The sequence below is a fragment of the Podarcis muralis genome, chromosome 13 (genome assembly GCF_964188315.1).
Source record: "Podarcis muralis chromosome 13, rPodMur119.hap1.1, whole genome shotgun sequence".
NCBI lineage: Eukaryota > Metazoa > Chordata > Lepidosauria > Squamata > Lacertidae > Podarcis > Podarcis muralis.
The window spans coordinates 16,868,655-16,883,163 of NC_135667.1; the positions used below are offsets into that span (position 1 = coordinate 16,868,655).

The window sequence follows — 14,509 nt, forward strand, 5'->3', positions numbered from 1 at the left end:
AAAATGTGAAGGCCTGTCTATAAACAGTTTTCAGAAGATGTCTTAAGGAAGGCAGGGGTGGTTTCTGCTGAAATTATGTGACTTGATTTAATAGAAATAAAATATTTGCTCAGTGCGTCTTCTGCCAGCATAGTGACGAGATTATGCTAAGCATAACTTTACTTCTAGGCATCTTTTAGAGGTACAGTGCTGGTTTACCTAAATGCTAATTAATGGTTCAATACTCTTTATTTCTATTCTCATTTGCTGAGCTGCTGAGCTGGTTGCCACTGTAAAAAAGCTCCTCACTTTTAAAAACAAGATTGCCATCTTAAAAGCCAGTGAAATGATGCGGCCAATTTAGTGAAGAGTAAAGCCTACAGAGCACAATGGGGCTTCTCAGTAAAGATGCTTAGTTGCAGTGGTAATGAGGAAGTGTGTGAAATAAATCCCCACCACAATTTATCATGAAAGCCAAAGGAAGGAGCCATCTGTGTCCTGTTGGGTAAGAGTGCAATGTTGATAGCCTTCATAGAGGCAAAACATTTTCTTAGCCCAGCTGCTTCGTAGAAAAATACAGAAAGCTATGAGCCCAGTCTCCCCACCCCCGAAATGGTATTAAAATCAATGGGATAGGTCCAAGTAAACATCGCACGGTCTGAATTGCTTGCTTATTTGAACCTGAGCCTCCTTTTATACAAACCTGAGCCTGGGTTGCTTTGCAGTTACTCTTTTCTGGGCTTAAAAACACAAGTAGACTAACAAAAAATGAGCCATATAACTTACTGTTCCTGACCTGCACTGGGGGAGGGGGAGGAGAAAATACCCTCTTTGTTGGTTTGCCTCTTTTAAAAGGTGAATATTTCATAAAGAGCTGACCTAAATGTAGCTAAAACCGTTTTTGACGATACAATATATTAATGATCTATAAATAAGTACTCTTTGCCCTCGACCAAAATGGCTCTCAAAGCTTCAAGTAGTTGTGGAAGCTCTATGCTCTTCGGAAGACTCTCCTCTATGGTCCCGAGCAGCCGTTATACGGGAAGGCGCGCGGCCTCTTCCCTTCCGAGGCCTAAGTCGATGACGTGATTTACAGTGTAGGGAGCGGCACTGTTTCTATGGCGGGAGGGCAGCGCGGGGCGCGTGCGCGCCTGCGCGTCACTCGAAAGCGCCCATTCGCCCGCGGATTGAGAGTGGCGCGGAGGAGTCTCGCCTGCGCCTGCGCCTGAGAGTAATACCTGATAGGATTCCTTTGCAGGAGTTAGGAAATGGGTGTGCGCAGCTGCCTCTTAAAGGGACAGAATCCCCGAGTAAAAGGGGAAGTCGCCTGAGCGCCAGCCTGGAGGGCTGTAGAGAACAGGACGGAGGTAAGATAAGGTTGCACCTTTCTTAACTGTGTGCCATTCTTGCATTTCTTCCCCCGGGTCTGTTCTCCATCTGGTTATTCTCATCTAAATCCTTTTGTTCAGCTATTAGGTTGGCTTTTGGAACAAAATACGCAAGGATTTAGGTTTCGAAGAATGTAGCCCCTTGGGGGGTAAAATAGGGGGGTTTTTTGCCCTCGTTTGCTGCCTCACACCAAGTCAGCCCATTGGTCCATCTTGTATTGTTTACTCTGACTGGCAGCTGCTCTCCAGGGTCTTTCTCAAGCTGAACGCTTCTAGCTGCATATGGCCAGAGGTTGAACTTGCATTTTCTGAATGCAAAGTATTGACTTTGCCTCTGAACGATGGCACCTCTCAGTCAGGGAAAGTCACAATTGGTATCCTATACACGCCACAATCCTTTGCATATATATGCCCAGAAGTGAGTGGATCTTATTTCTTATTAAGTATGCATAGACTTGCAACCTTGTGTGCATACGTTGAGAGAGATTAATACACTCCCGTATTTCTGGAGCTTAGACTATTTACAAGTGAATGCATTTTTTTCTCAGTGCACAGCTGAAAAATAAGTTATATGTCTACCTTCCATGTGAAATACTGCATTTCCCCATTATCATTAATTGTTCCTAAAGCACTTCTTAGCAAGCAATCCTGGTTTTCAGTGCTCTTCTTGTCACTTTGGAAGTCAGTCAGCCACATCATTGTTTCTCACCATGCTTGATGGACTTTTGCCATTAAGAAAGTTTGTACCTGGATCTCCTAACCCAAATCCTGTGGTGCTGCGGGTAATGTGCCAGACTAGGACCGGGGAGACCAAGATCCAAATCCCCATTCAACTATGAAGCTCACAGGGTGGTCAGTCACTATCTTTCAGCCTAACCTCACTAACCATCTTCACATGTGCTTACTCATATTTCTCTCTAACCCAAAAGCTTATTTTGAGCTGGGAGCTTAACCTGCCTGGAACCTGTTTTGAGTGCTACCACTGAACCATGAAATAACAGTAAGCCTTGCTGACTAGTTCTCATCTGGCAAGGGGACTCTGGTTTGCACATGGCATGCTGCCTTTTGGCCTTCCCTCCCCAGACTCAATAGCTGAGAAGGCAGTTTTTGTAAGGATAGGGCAGGATTCAGTTATCCTATTTCACTAGCAGACGCCAGCACAAAGACTCCTACTAGCCTAACAGGGCTTCACCCACCTTACGCCTCTCCCAAATCTGCTCTGAAGGGTCATGAGAACCCCCAGAACAGTTCACAGGGAGGAGAGGGGAAATTGTTCTGTCTGCTGCTTGCTTGATGGAACAATCTCCTTAGCCCTAGCCATAATTCCACCCATAGTTTTTTAAATCACAATTGTCCCCTCAGTAATTTATTAAGAGAAAGCTGGTGTAGTGTAGTGCCTGAGAGACTGAGCTATGAGTCAGAAGTCAGGACTGGTTTGGATCTTACCTCTGCCCTGAGCTCACAAGGTGCCTTGGGGAAGCAGTTCTCCCTCAACCTCACCACTGTTGCCGTATTGGGGGATAATACCGACTTACAGGGTTGCAGCTGGATGATGCATGTGAACTACTGTGAGCACTTGAAAGCAGTCTAGGAATATGAGGCATTGTTATTAACAGGGCAAAAGACGCCTCTACAGTTGCAATGTGAGCAGGCTGTGTGCTCCCATTGCACATTAGTGTCTGTGCATTCACACGTGCAAGCACCCCCAAACTCGGCCTGCCAGCTGTTTTGGGACTACAACTCCCATCATCCCAAGCTAACAGGAGCAGTGGTCAGGGATGGTGGGGATTGTAGTCCCAAAACATCTGGAGGGCCAAGTTTGGGGATGCCTGCACACGTAGGTGCACTTGAGATGAAACACACCTATAGATTCAACTGTGTATGTTTGTGTGTGAGAGATGAATGCTGGAGAATGAGAGCTCTAGTATGTGATTGCTAACGTGATTTTGGTAAAAAATTCCCAAAGGCAGGGCCACACCTAGAAAACAGGGACAGCTGGGATGGATAAGGAGCTTTCCAGTGGATCCTTTGTTAGAGTTTAAACCAAACCACTTTCGGTCTCCAGACTATCTGTCTTTCCATGCCACTATCTTGGCCACTCTTCCCCTCTTCCCTATGCCCAGTCACTGTTCTCTCTTGTCTTCATTGTCTTTGGCAACTGAGTATGGGATGATGACCAGATTAAATGAAGGGCTCTTCTGCCTTTCAAATAAGTATTTTGAAGATACAGTGGCTTGTACAGAACTATGTAGGAACCCAGGCTGCCATTGAAGCTGGTACCTCTATCCGTAATGGGGTCCCAAAGCTCTCTCTCTCTATCTATGTGGTTTGCATCCAGCCCTAACCATGTTATTATTTAAAAGTAAGTACCACTGAGTTCAGTGCGATTTGCTTCCAAGCAAGGATGCGCAGGGTTGCAGCCCTAATGTACTGAGGACACACGGAAAACTGTGTTGCATGAGAAGAATCAATATTCCCTGTGGAAGGGGGAGTGGGGGAGTTATTGTAGCAGAGAACATGTAGATCAGTTCCCGATGTTCTTCACTGTTTTTGTAGTAAGTCAAAGCTGGGCATTAAATGACTTCTGGGTGTTTTGCTAAGGATGGTGGAAGAGCAACTGAACTGAATTATTTGGGTCAGTAGGCCAACAGAACTGCTCTGATTCTGTGAGCTTTAACCACTGAGAACACATTAGCATTCTGCTCATTTCACAGAAAAGAGGATTTAAAACTGTTCATTTCGCTGTAGTCATGGTTCAAATGGAATATTTGGGGGGAAATAAAATACAGCTGTCTCACTAACTTGAGCAGAGGTGGAGCTCTGGAAAAGTGGTAAGATTTTAAATCTCACAGGATTTACCTCAGAACCTGATTTTCAAGACTCAGCCTAATTGCCTCTGAGCATGTATAGAGCACTTTCCCATCACAGCTGAGTAACTCCTGTTGGGCTGAGCACACCTGAAACAAGGAGGGATGCTGAACCCCTGAAGCCAATTAAGTTACAAATCAGATATCAGGTGGTTGACCGGTTTTGAGATAAAGTCCTAGCTTCAGAGAGTAGGCAGTTACTGGAGGTGGGTGTGGGTGATTGAGGGGTGGTCAGCTGGAAGACTGTTTATGGGCGCTTGAGGGAAGCTGGGATGGGGAAGACAGAACAGAGCCACAGGCAACTCTGAAACCTTTAAGATTTTTGAAATGTAGAATGGGCAGAGATTGGACCTTTCCCAAGTGTAGTGGAATAAATTTCTTATGCTCAATCTATTTTGCTGTTTAGAAAAGGCCTTCACGGTTGAAATACAAATATGATTCTGTTACAATATATTGCCCTTCAGCTCAACAGCATCTTTCCGGCCGAAGCACAAGGACTGGTGATGTCTCGTCCCTGCCCAGCGACGTCATCCCTGCCTTGGCTAAGGGTGTAGAAGGGGAAGGTTTTTCTCGTAGCACCTTCACGCCACTTCCTCCCGAGCCTTCTGCAAGCTTCTTCAAGAGCGGCTGGATAAATGGAGCAGGAGTGCCTGGCTCTGGTTGCTGCCTGCGTCCAAACCTCCCAGTTGCTGGTGCAGCAATGGATGCTCAACAGGCGCACGGTGATTTTCGCCATAGCGAGGATTCTGCAGAGGAGGCGCTTCCGCAGGTCGGCCGCGGTGCTCAGGCGCATCCTCTCGGCCAGCGTCCGCCGCAAGAGAGCCCTGCTGCGGCTTCACCGGAACGCCATCGTTTCCGTGGTCACCATGGTGTACTCGTCTTCTCCCGCGCTGCACTACGAGCATGAGCTGATGGCCTTGTCTGAGCGCTCCCACTGGATGCTTCCGAGGTGCAGCGAATGGTGGGAGCGGATGATCAACTCCGAGCAGGATGACAAGTGCTGGATTTCCTTGTTCAGGATGTCGCGGTCCACGCTGATGTACATTGCTGAGGAACTGCGCCCTGCCCTGCAGCGCCGGGACACCGGCATGCGGTCTCACATCCCTGTGGAGAAAAGAGTCGCCATGACTATCTGGAAGCTGGCGCACCACGACAGCTACAAGACCGTCTCGGAGCTCTTTGGGGTGGGGATTTCGTCAGCCTGCTCGATATTTGAAGAGGTGTGCGAGGAAATAAACAGCAGGCTGCTGGCCCAGATCATTAAGCTGGGGGATCCGCAGGAGATCATTGAGGGCTTCAAGGAGATGGGTTTCCCCAACTGCCTCGGCGCAATCGATGCAATCCACATCTCCATCCTCTGCCCCCCGTTCTCTGCCGACTCCTACATTAATTGCAAGGGTTTCTATTCTATGGTGCTGCAGGCCCTGGTGGACAGCAAATCCCGGTTCACCGATATCTACGTCGGCTTTCCGGAGAGGTCCCACGACTCCCGCATCTTGCACAACTCTCCGTTCTTCAACAGCATGGACGAAGGCACTTTCGGGCCACAGACTCCAACAGTGCTGGAAGGTGTTTCAATGACCCCTATCATAATCGGGGATCCTGCCTATCCGCTTCGGCCCTGGCTCATGAAGCCGTACCCAGCGCCAAAAACCGGGGCCCAGGAAAAATTCAACGAGAGGCTCGCCATGTGCCGCGTGTGTGTGGAGAGAGCTTTTGGGGTCCTGAGAGCTCGCTGGAGGTGCCTGCAGATGAGGCTGGATGTGAGGGAGAAGCTCATTCCTGTGGTCATAGCCACCTGCTGCATCCTGCACAATATCTGCGAGATCAAAGGGGATGAGTTGCTGGAGCCGTTGGAAAGCCCTGCAGTGGCTGACAGCCAGAATTCTTCAGCCAGGCCAAGGGTGCCCTTGTCAGAGGCTGGACTGACCAAGAGAGCTTGCCAGATCAGGGCTGCTTATTGCTCCTATTTTGAAAAGAACCCTGTGTAAAATGGGGTGGGGGAAGCAAAGCCGCAGGCTCATTTGTCCATGTAATTTCATGGGTGTGTATGACCTGGTTGTAGCATGCAGACCCTGCATTGCTGAAGCCTACTGTGGTCGTTTTCTACATGTCAAATAAAAAGGCTATGATTTTGAGTGGTCTGCTGCTATATTTTCTAAAAGATGGGATTTTCTTAAAAGGTAATTGCTATGGTTAAAAGCATAGGGTGGGACTTGAACCAACGGTGGTGTAAAACAGAAGAGTGAACAGTTTTTCTTAAAGGGGATTTACATACCCACCACTCTATCTCTTAAAACATTAAGAAAAAGACACGGTATACCTGCCTAATGAAAATGGAAGTTCATGGACAAATTTTCTAGCCCATTAGAAAGTACACTGGTTGCAATCCTATGCACACTTACCTGGGACTACGTCTTACTGAACTCTCTGGGACTTTCTGTGTAATCCTATCATGTTCACCCAGAAACATAGCTGTCAACTTTCAGATTTGAAAATAAGGGATCAGCAGCCTCGAAAATAAGGGACCAGCCTCACCTGTCCCGGGGACAGTCTACGGGATATCTAACAATCCGGGATAGCAGCGGGAAGCAGCGCTGGAATAAGGGAATTTCCCGCAAAAAAAGGGAAGGTTGACAGCTATGCCCAGAGATATTTCAAGATGTTTCAGTTGGCTAGTCCAGTATCCAGCTGCTTGTGGGGGAAATCAACAAAGATCATGAAGATGCATGCTACTCCAGCCTCTCCAATACTAAATTCAGGTTTTATGCTACTTTGCTACATGAAGCTATCGTCTTCTGGGTGTCATCCAAAAGCTGTTTCAGTGTTGCAGGTTCATCTGGAGACCCAGGGATATTTAAGATGAGACACATGGATTTCAAGGGGAATGGCTGACATGAGATTTATATGAACCAGTAACCAAGGAGCCACATAATGAAACAGATTAGACAGTCTTATTAAGCTAAGATACGAACAAGACTTTTGTTCACACTAAAACCAGGAATCTTCTAATCATAATTTTCTGGTTTGGTAGGGTTGCCATATTTCAAAAAGTGAAAACACTAAGTTGTGTTTTCTTGTTGTATTTTTGCTAAATTGCTAAAATGGCTCCTTTTTAAGGGAAATCGACACTGCTGGCTTTACTGGTTTAATTGCAGCTTTCAGGGAAAAGTGAAGGGACTATGTTCAGGGGCAAAAAGCTTATGCATTTTTTCAGCCTAATAAGTCTAATAAGATATTACTAATAAGATATGACAGTCTGAATGCATTTGATAACTCCCACTTTCCATATCTGGGCAGACATGGTTTTATCCTGGCTTGCAAACCAGAAATGTCAGTAACACTGAAACCACTGTTTCTCAGTTCAGATGTCAAGTGAAGCTGATTTAACAAACTGGGAATCTTCCCCTCCTATGGGGCACATGAGAGAGGAAGCACCCATACTCATGGTTCGCTCCTGTTCTTAAAAATGAATAAATCACTGAGCTGTTTTACGAAAGGAAACAACAAAAACACTTGTCCTTCCATATTTAAGATTTTTCTAGGAAAGTATATTTTTTCAATTGATAGGGAAGCCAAACACAGAATAAATGCATTCATGATGATGGTCATTGTACTTAATGCCCTGTTTGTTAATTGCTAGGGATGGTCTTCAAGGGGGAGACTTCTGAAGCGATAGTGCAAAGCAGTAACCAGTGTACTTTGGTTGCAAACATGTTCTGCTGATCCTTTCTTTCACAATGCAATATTGTGCAGACACACAGAATGTGTAGAAAGTAGCTTTTGACAATTACGTGCCATTTGCCACAACTACAACATTGTACAGTTAGTGGGATCATTTTAACAAAATGGCTTTAAGCAAAAACTGTAGCATGTTCCTCCACTTCAAAGTAAAAAGATTTGTTACATTTCCTTTGCTTCCGTAGGCAGCAGTCTGTCTTAGTGTCGCCAGGATTGAATTTGTAGCAGAACTCACCTAAGCTTAGCACTAGAGCACAGAGGTTGCTCAAGAGAGGCTCTGGGTTGTATCCAGCTAAGTTCTACTCTAAAGGAGACCTGAAATTATTGAACCTAAGATAGTCTTGTCCATTCAGTTCTTTGGGTCTGTTCTGAGTACAGCTACTTCTGGAGACAATCCTCTCCCTCACCACTGAAGGACACTTCCCCTGTTACAAGTGCTGGAAATGTATCACCCACATTAGAAAATGGTGGGCAACAATCACATGTGTAGAATTGTTGCTGCATAAACAGGCTTTGAAGACCACCAGAAGTGTACTTGCCACATGTGATAATCTTTATGTGCTTACTGTGTTGTTTCTTACAGAGGACTTGCCTCCTGTTTGTTGTGTAATGTAGGAAGCAATCCAGAAAAACCACAACTATTGCTCTCCAGCAGCACCACAAACTCAATCAAGCAGTACATATCTAAGATCAGGGCTTCTAGGCAGCCTTAAACTCTCCTCCAGCCAATGCCTTTTTATTTAATCTGAGATTTAGAAGAAAGATGCTAGGAAGTGGATATGAAACAGTGGGGTGGGGGGAAGGAGGCAACATACAGATTGTCTTAGCCTTTTGAGGACATAGTTGCTGCTATGTGGATCCTAGTGGGATGTGAGAAATCAAAAAGGACCAAGTGTCCCTCAGTTGTCCAGCACTCTATTTTTGAAAGTGTATAAGTTGATTGTTTTGTATTTAGCAGTTACCTTGGGACACTTAGGAGGGTGTTGGAGAAGTTGGTTGTGAGGATCACCAGGCAAAATGGTGTTAGCAGAACTTTCAGTGTTGGAGAACATCAACAGCTTTGCTGAATTAGGCCAAAGGTCCATCTAGTCTAGTATCCCCTTTCCTACAGTGGTAAAGTATACACTTCTGGGAAGCTCATAAACAGGCATAGAAGCAATAGCTGTCACCTGTTATAACTCCCTAGTGACAGTATTATCAGGCATGCTACCTCTTAAGTTTGGAGGTTGTATGTAGACTTCCCTTACACTAATAGCAAATTCATTCTCCCAGGTGTGGACCCTTGTGCAGCTAAATGTGCATGATGAGTGCACATGGAAGAGTTATTCAGGAAGAACTGAACATGCTCAGTGGCCATAGAAAATTGACTCTCAGTTGAATGGAGGGAGGAATGGACAAGCGGGAGGAGGGAAAATGGAATATCCAGGAAAAGGGCATGGCCAGCTGGCAGGAATTCCAAATAGGAGCCTCCATACTACAACTTTTTGTTGCAGGTTCCACTTGTCATGATTAATAGCTAATGGTAAAACACATTCATTCTCCATGAAAGTGTGTTTAATCCATCTATGCTAGTGCCCATCACCACATCTTGCAGTGTGGCAGGGAACCATTTGTGGACTTAAAAAGAGCTCATGATGATCGTGTAGGCACAGCCAAGGGCTAATCTGTATGTTAGGAATGTATGAAGGGTCTGCTAGATTAGGCCAATGGCCCATCCACTTCTCATAGTGGCCAGCCAAATGCCTATCGGAAGTCTGCAAGCAGGGTCTGAGCACAACAGCCCTGTCCTCACATACAATTCAGCGAAGGTATAGGAGATCACATACTGCACAATGATCTTGCTAGCAGTTCGCTGCAGTAACTGCTAGCAAGTTGACTGTGTGATGTAAACACACCAACATTTGTGGGATATACAGCACAAGTCTACCATGAAACTACACATTCACATGCAATTCTTAAGAAATATGGGGAGAAACTTGTCTCACAAGACCAGAAGACTCAAAGGAGGTAAGCCTTATGTAACAAAGGTAAAAAGGTAAAGGTACCCCTGCCCGTACGGGCCAGTCTTGACAGACTCTAGGGTTGTGCGCCCATCTCACTCAAGAGGCCGGGGGCCAGCGCTGTCCGGAGACACTTCTGAGTCACGTGGCCAGCTTGACATCGCTGCTCTGGCAAGCCAGAGCCGCACACGGAAACGCCGTTTACCTTCCCGCTAGTAAGCGGTCCCTATTTATCTACTTGCACCCGGGGGTGCTTTCAAACTGCTAGGTTGGCAGGCACTGGGACCGAACAACGGGAGCGCACCCCGCCGCGGGGATTCGAACCGCCGACCTTTCGATCGGCAAGCCCTAGGCGCTGAGGCTTTTAACCACAGCGCCACCCGCGTCCCTTATGTAACAAAGGAATGGAACAAAACTTAAGAAATCAAACAAATGTGGTGTTCAGTTTCCCACAGTTTATGCTGCTTATTCATTTTGTGAGGGTTCTCTCTTTTGGTGAATTTTGAGGACACACACAAAGATCAGCATCCCCATATTCTTTTTTTTAAAAAAACTTTATTTAAACAAAGGAAAAACAATGTGATCAACATTATCATGTGGCACATTATACATTAAGATTTGAGAGAGATTGTTAAAAATAACCTCCTTATAAAGTTTTCCCCCTTCCTCATCCCCAACAAATAACACCACACTGCGAGAAGATTTGGCAATGATGAGATTGCCATGTTGGGTGGAGCTGGGTTGCAAATATCCAACTTTCACCTATAATTCCAGCTCTTTCTTTCCAACTTAATTGTGTTGAAATTTGCCACCTTCATCAGAAATATAGAGAAGTAGGAAAACCTGTCAAGTAGGAAAACCTTACCTGTATATCCTTGAGTACGACGTTCTTTCATACAAGCAGAGTCATCCAGCCAGTTGCAATGATCAAGAATCTAGTGGTTGCTAACTTCAGAAGTTGGTACTTCTAAGCCCCCCCCCCCATGCATAGATTTAGAGCTAATTTAAACAATGAGGTGCATGTAGTGCAGTCTTCCCCGAGAGCCTTACTATGTCAAGATACACATGGGTGGTGTATCTTGTCTAAAAACACCCCACAGTCAAAATATTTGCATTTTATTAATTTTTGAATTGCCTTTCACATGTCTCAATCTGAATTACAATATAAGCAACTAACATACTTTTAAAAGCAATACAAGATGGAGACCTTGTCATCCAGATGGAAATGTTTGTTGAAACAAAATGTCTTCCGGTATTTTTGGAAAGCACATAAAAAATGAATACGAAGTTGCAGTATATCATCTTTCCATTTACATGGCGATCTTGAGGCAGGGGCAGTCTCAAGGAAACCAATTCCCACTTTATTTTCAACAAGTTTAGTCCCTTTAGACAACCAGACCGCATGCACGCTAAATATGTAAATAATCACTGAGCAATTTATGAGATTGAATGAATATCTTTTGGTGTTATTTCCATTCACATTTCTGGGACACAATTTGACTTTTTAAAATTTATTTATTTAATAAAGTAAAGCTTATGATTGTACTACACAAAGCGCAAAGGGGAATAGGTAGCACACTGCCAGCCTTTTTCGTTTCCCTTGATTCTGGCTGTTCCAGCAGACGTTTCAGCTTCTTCTAGTGCTGGGATGACACTGCAACCTTCTTACCCTCATTCCTAGGGCTGACCATGGTCACCTGCTCCCTGCTGGGCTCCCTGCGTATCTGCCTGGAGCGACACCCACCTCTGGTCACCTTCTTCTTTTGCCTCCTTTCATTGGCTGTTGCCTTTGTTGGTTTTGCTGCCTACATCCAGTCACATGATGTTCAGAATCCTGATGTCAAAGAGGTGAGCTAGAGATGATCACCTTAAGTAGAAAATCAGACCAAAATGCTGGGGATGGAATTGGGTTGTGGTTGTAAAGGACGCATGAGAGACTTTAGGAGGCAGTGGTGGGTGCTCTACCTTCTCCTTGGTCTCTTACTAACTGTTTAGGCTCAGCAACTGAGTGGTTCTCTGACTGAAACTGTCAGGATGGTTGGGTTTCTTCTTGGATGGAATGCACAGAATTTCCCTAACAATTATGGGCTGTGGCGGGTATGTTGGGTGTTCATTGCAGAGGCAGACTTGTGTGATTTATCTTTTGGCAATTGTTTTTATTTATTACTATTTTCTAACAGACTTGAGAGATTTACCCGAATTTGAACAGCTGCATTATTTGCTCTCAAAAATAGTGTTGCCTGTGTTGGCTGCTGTTATCATACCATAATGACCCAAGCTAAACATTCACGAATTACAAAGGGTTGGGTGTTGTTGGTTTTTACAAATACGCTATAAGAAACTGTCCTTGAAAAGATAGTCCTGAATGGTTACTATCAGAAGAAGTGGGGAGCAAAAGAATAGGATATTCAACAGTACAAAATTTTAAATTAGTAGGTGCAGCTATAGCTGAAATATTCAACGATCCGGCTGTTCTGAGATGTTTTATGGTACTTTTAAAATACAGTTCCCATCTTTCAATTTTCTAGCTGTTAAGAGCAAAAGGGAATTTTTAGAGGCACGATTGGGTGAAATTGGAAAGGTACTTTAAAAGGCAGAAGCAAATGAAAAAAATTGCAATCAAGAAAATAGAATCAACTAAGAGTCAATTCTCATTCCTTTTCCCTCCCTCATCTCTAAGGACTGGAATTCTCTGCTAAAGTCTCTGGCACACTTAATGTTCTGTATCCCAAATAAGACGCAGGAAAGTGCCTTGACACCAGCTCCCTCCACAACCACTGCTGAGACCCCTACAACAGTCTCTGTCATGGTTGCCTTGACCTTTGACCTCCACAATGGCACAGATCCTCCCAATGGTACACGCCTAGGTCTGACAGTCACTGGGGAAAAGCTGGGTCTCAAAGGTGAGTGATTTCTCACTCCTGACCAATTGCAACATCCTCCCAAAGATTTCAGGAACTCTGGTTCCATGTCAGTCTCCCCTTGACCTTTCCTTCCATCAACTTCCAACCACAGGTCCAGATGCCCAGGAATCAATCCACTTCCTGACTATCATCACGAACTCAGTCTCCCATGAGAACTGCCTTAGCATCACTGCACCTTCATCCCTTCTCCCCAAGACCAGGTGAGCCAAGAGATTTAGTTTCAAGGAGTTCTTAACCCATTAATGCAATACTCCCATCTTGTCCCCAGACAACCACCTAAATGTGTGATAGAGGAATGGGACATGCACCAAGAAGAGACAGGAATTTGTTACCAGCCACATTACCAGGCTAATCCTGCCCTGTCCAGCATGCTGGATCAGGTAAGATGAATGTGGGCAGTGACAGTATCTGGACCTGGGGATTCTGGGTTTCTTCGGGATGCAAGCTGGATTATAAGGGGAGGAGCATTCACTGTTGCACTCCTTTCACTCTCAGGCGGATCGTGCCCTCTGCAGCCAGCGGCTTCTGATGACCAGTGCTTTCCTTCTCTGCCTCTGTGCCATGCTATGTTGTGCAGCTGGCCTGTGCTATCCTAACCCCAGAGACAAGTGGGGGCAAATCTAAGTGGGTCCAGCAAATGCCAGTCTTATATTGCAGCGAAGCCAGGTAGCCTGCTCATTTGCCCTGCTTTCTCCAAGCACCTGGATCATGCAATGCTCACCATATTTCAGATCTGAAATTAGCCCATGTACTGTTGTAACAGCTGAGCTGTGAATAAGAGTTTAACTGCTATCTTGGTTCTCTGTGGGGTGACTGTATGAACCCCTATGAGAGCGGATGGTGCAATAAATAACATACAAATGATAGGAGTATTTGTTTTTTTGTATTGTAAGTGGCTGTACCAGTGACACAAATTGAATCATGTAGTATTTCTCAGGTAGTTACTGGAGGAGCTTCAGATGTGGTTGAGTAGGTTAATGACTACCGTAGCATTATCCTAAATGGGATTACCATGCCTTTGCCAGTAAATATTCTGTTAGAATTAGGATCTTTGGCTACAGGTTAACATAATTTCATTTTTTTAAAAATGAATTAAAATTTAAAAAAAAACAGTATATAACATAGTATCACTGATCACTGGCGTCAGGGAATGTGATCATAAGAAATCCAATGTTATTTCTTGCTGGTGTGAGTTCTGTCATGGTTTGCTTGTTTATTGCTTGTGTTTTATGTATTTATTTCCCACTTTTTAATCAAAAGATGCACAAAACACCTTACAACATTTTTTTTAATGATAAAGTTAGACAAGACTCTACGACAAAGCTTACCAGAACCATAATAAAAGCAGACAGTTTAAAATCAACATTCAGATTAAGAGCAGAGAAGAGTAGTTAGAATAGAAATATTAAAAACTCACTGGAGTCTTCTGTGACTGCTTGAAGGTGAAATGAAAGCAGCCCAGCAGATCTCAACAGGAAGGGCATTCCACCATTACAGGATAACCACTGAGGTTTTATCTCAAATACCCACCCAAGGTTCAAGAGCAGAGCATCTGAAGCTGACATATAGCCTACCCCATCCCAAAGACTTTACCTTATCTCTGTCTCATC

General features: G+C 44.8%; 1 protein-coding gene across 3 annotated transcripts; it reads left to right on the plus strand.

Moving 5' to 3' along the window:
• The first annotated feature begins 1,152 nt into the window (after positions 1-1,152).
• On the plus strand, positions 1,153-13,763 carry TMEM219 (transmembrane protein 219). Of its 3 annotated transcripts, XM_028701840.2 has the most exons (6): positions 1,165-1,346; positions 11,657-11,823; positions 12,656-12,878; positions 12,991-13,099; positions 13,168-13,279; positions 13,395-13,763. In XM_028701840.2, the coding sequence occupies exons 2-6, from the start codon at positions 11,665-11,667 to the stop codon at positions 13,521-13,523; spliced, it is 732 nt and encodes a 243-aa protein (XP_028557673.1). In that variant the 5' UTR covers positions 1,165-1,346; positions 11,657-11,664; the 3' UTR covers positions 13,524-13,763. The 3 variants fall into 3 exon arrangements, with proteins under 3 accessions (XP_028557672.2, XP_028557671.2, XP_028557673.1); XM_028701839.2 differs by lacking the exons at positions 11,657-11,823; positions 12,656-12,878; positions 12,991-13,099; positions 13,168-13,279; positions 13,395-13,763 and adding an exon at positions 4,641-6,372 and having other exon boundaries at positions 1,153-1,346; XM_028701838.2 differs by lacking the exons at positions 11,657-11,823; positions 12,656-12,878; positions 12,991-13,099; positions 13,168-13,279; positions 13,395-13,763 and adding an exon at positions 4,699-6,372 and having other exon boundaries at positions 1,153-1,346.
• Positions 13,764-14,509: the final 746 nt, after the last annotated feature.

Bases quoted from the DNA above. Each gene is read 5' to 3' on its own strand.
- TMEM219 (XM_028701839.2), top strand. From the start codon at position 4,870: ATGGAGCAGGAGTGCCTGGCTCTGGTTGCTGCCTGCGTCCAAACCTCC.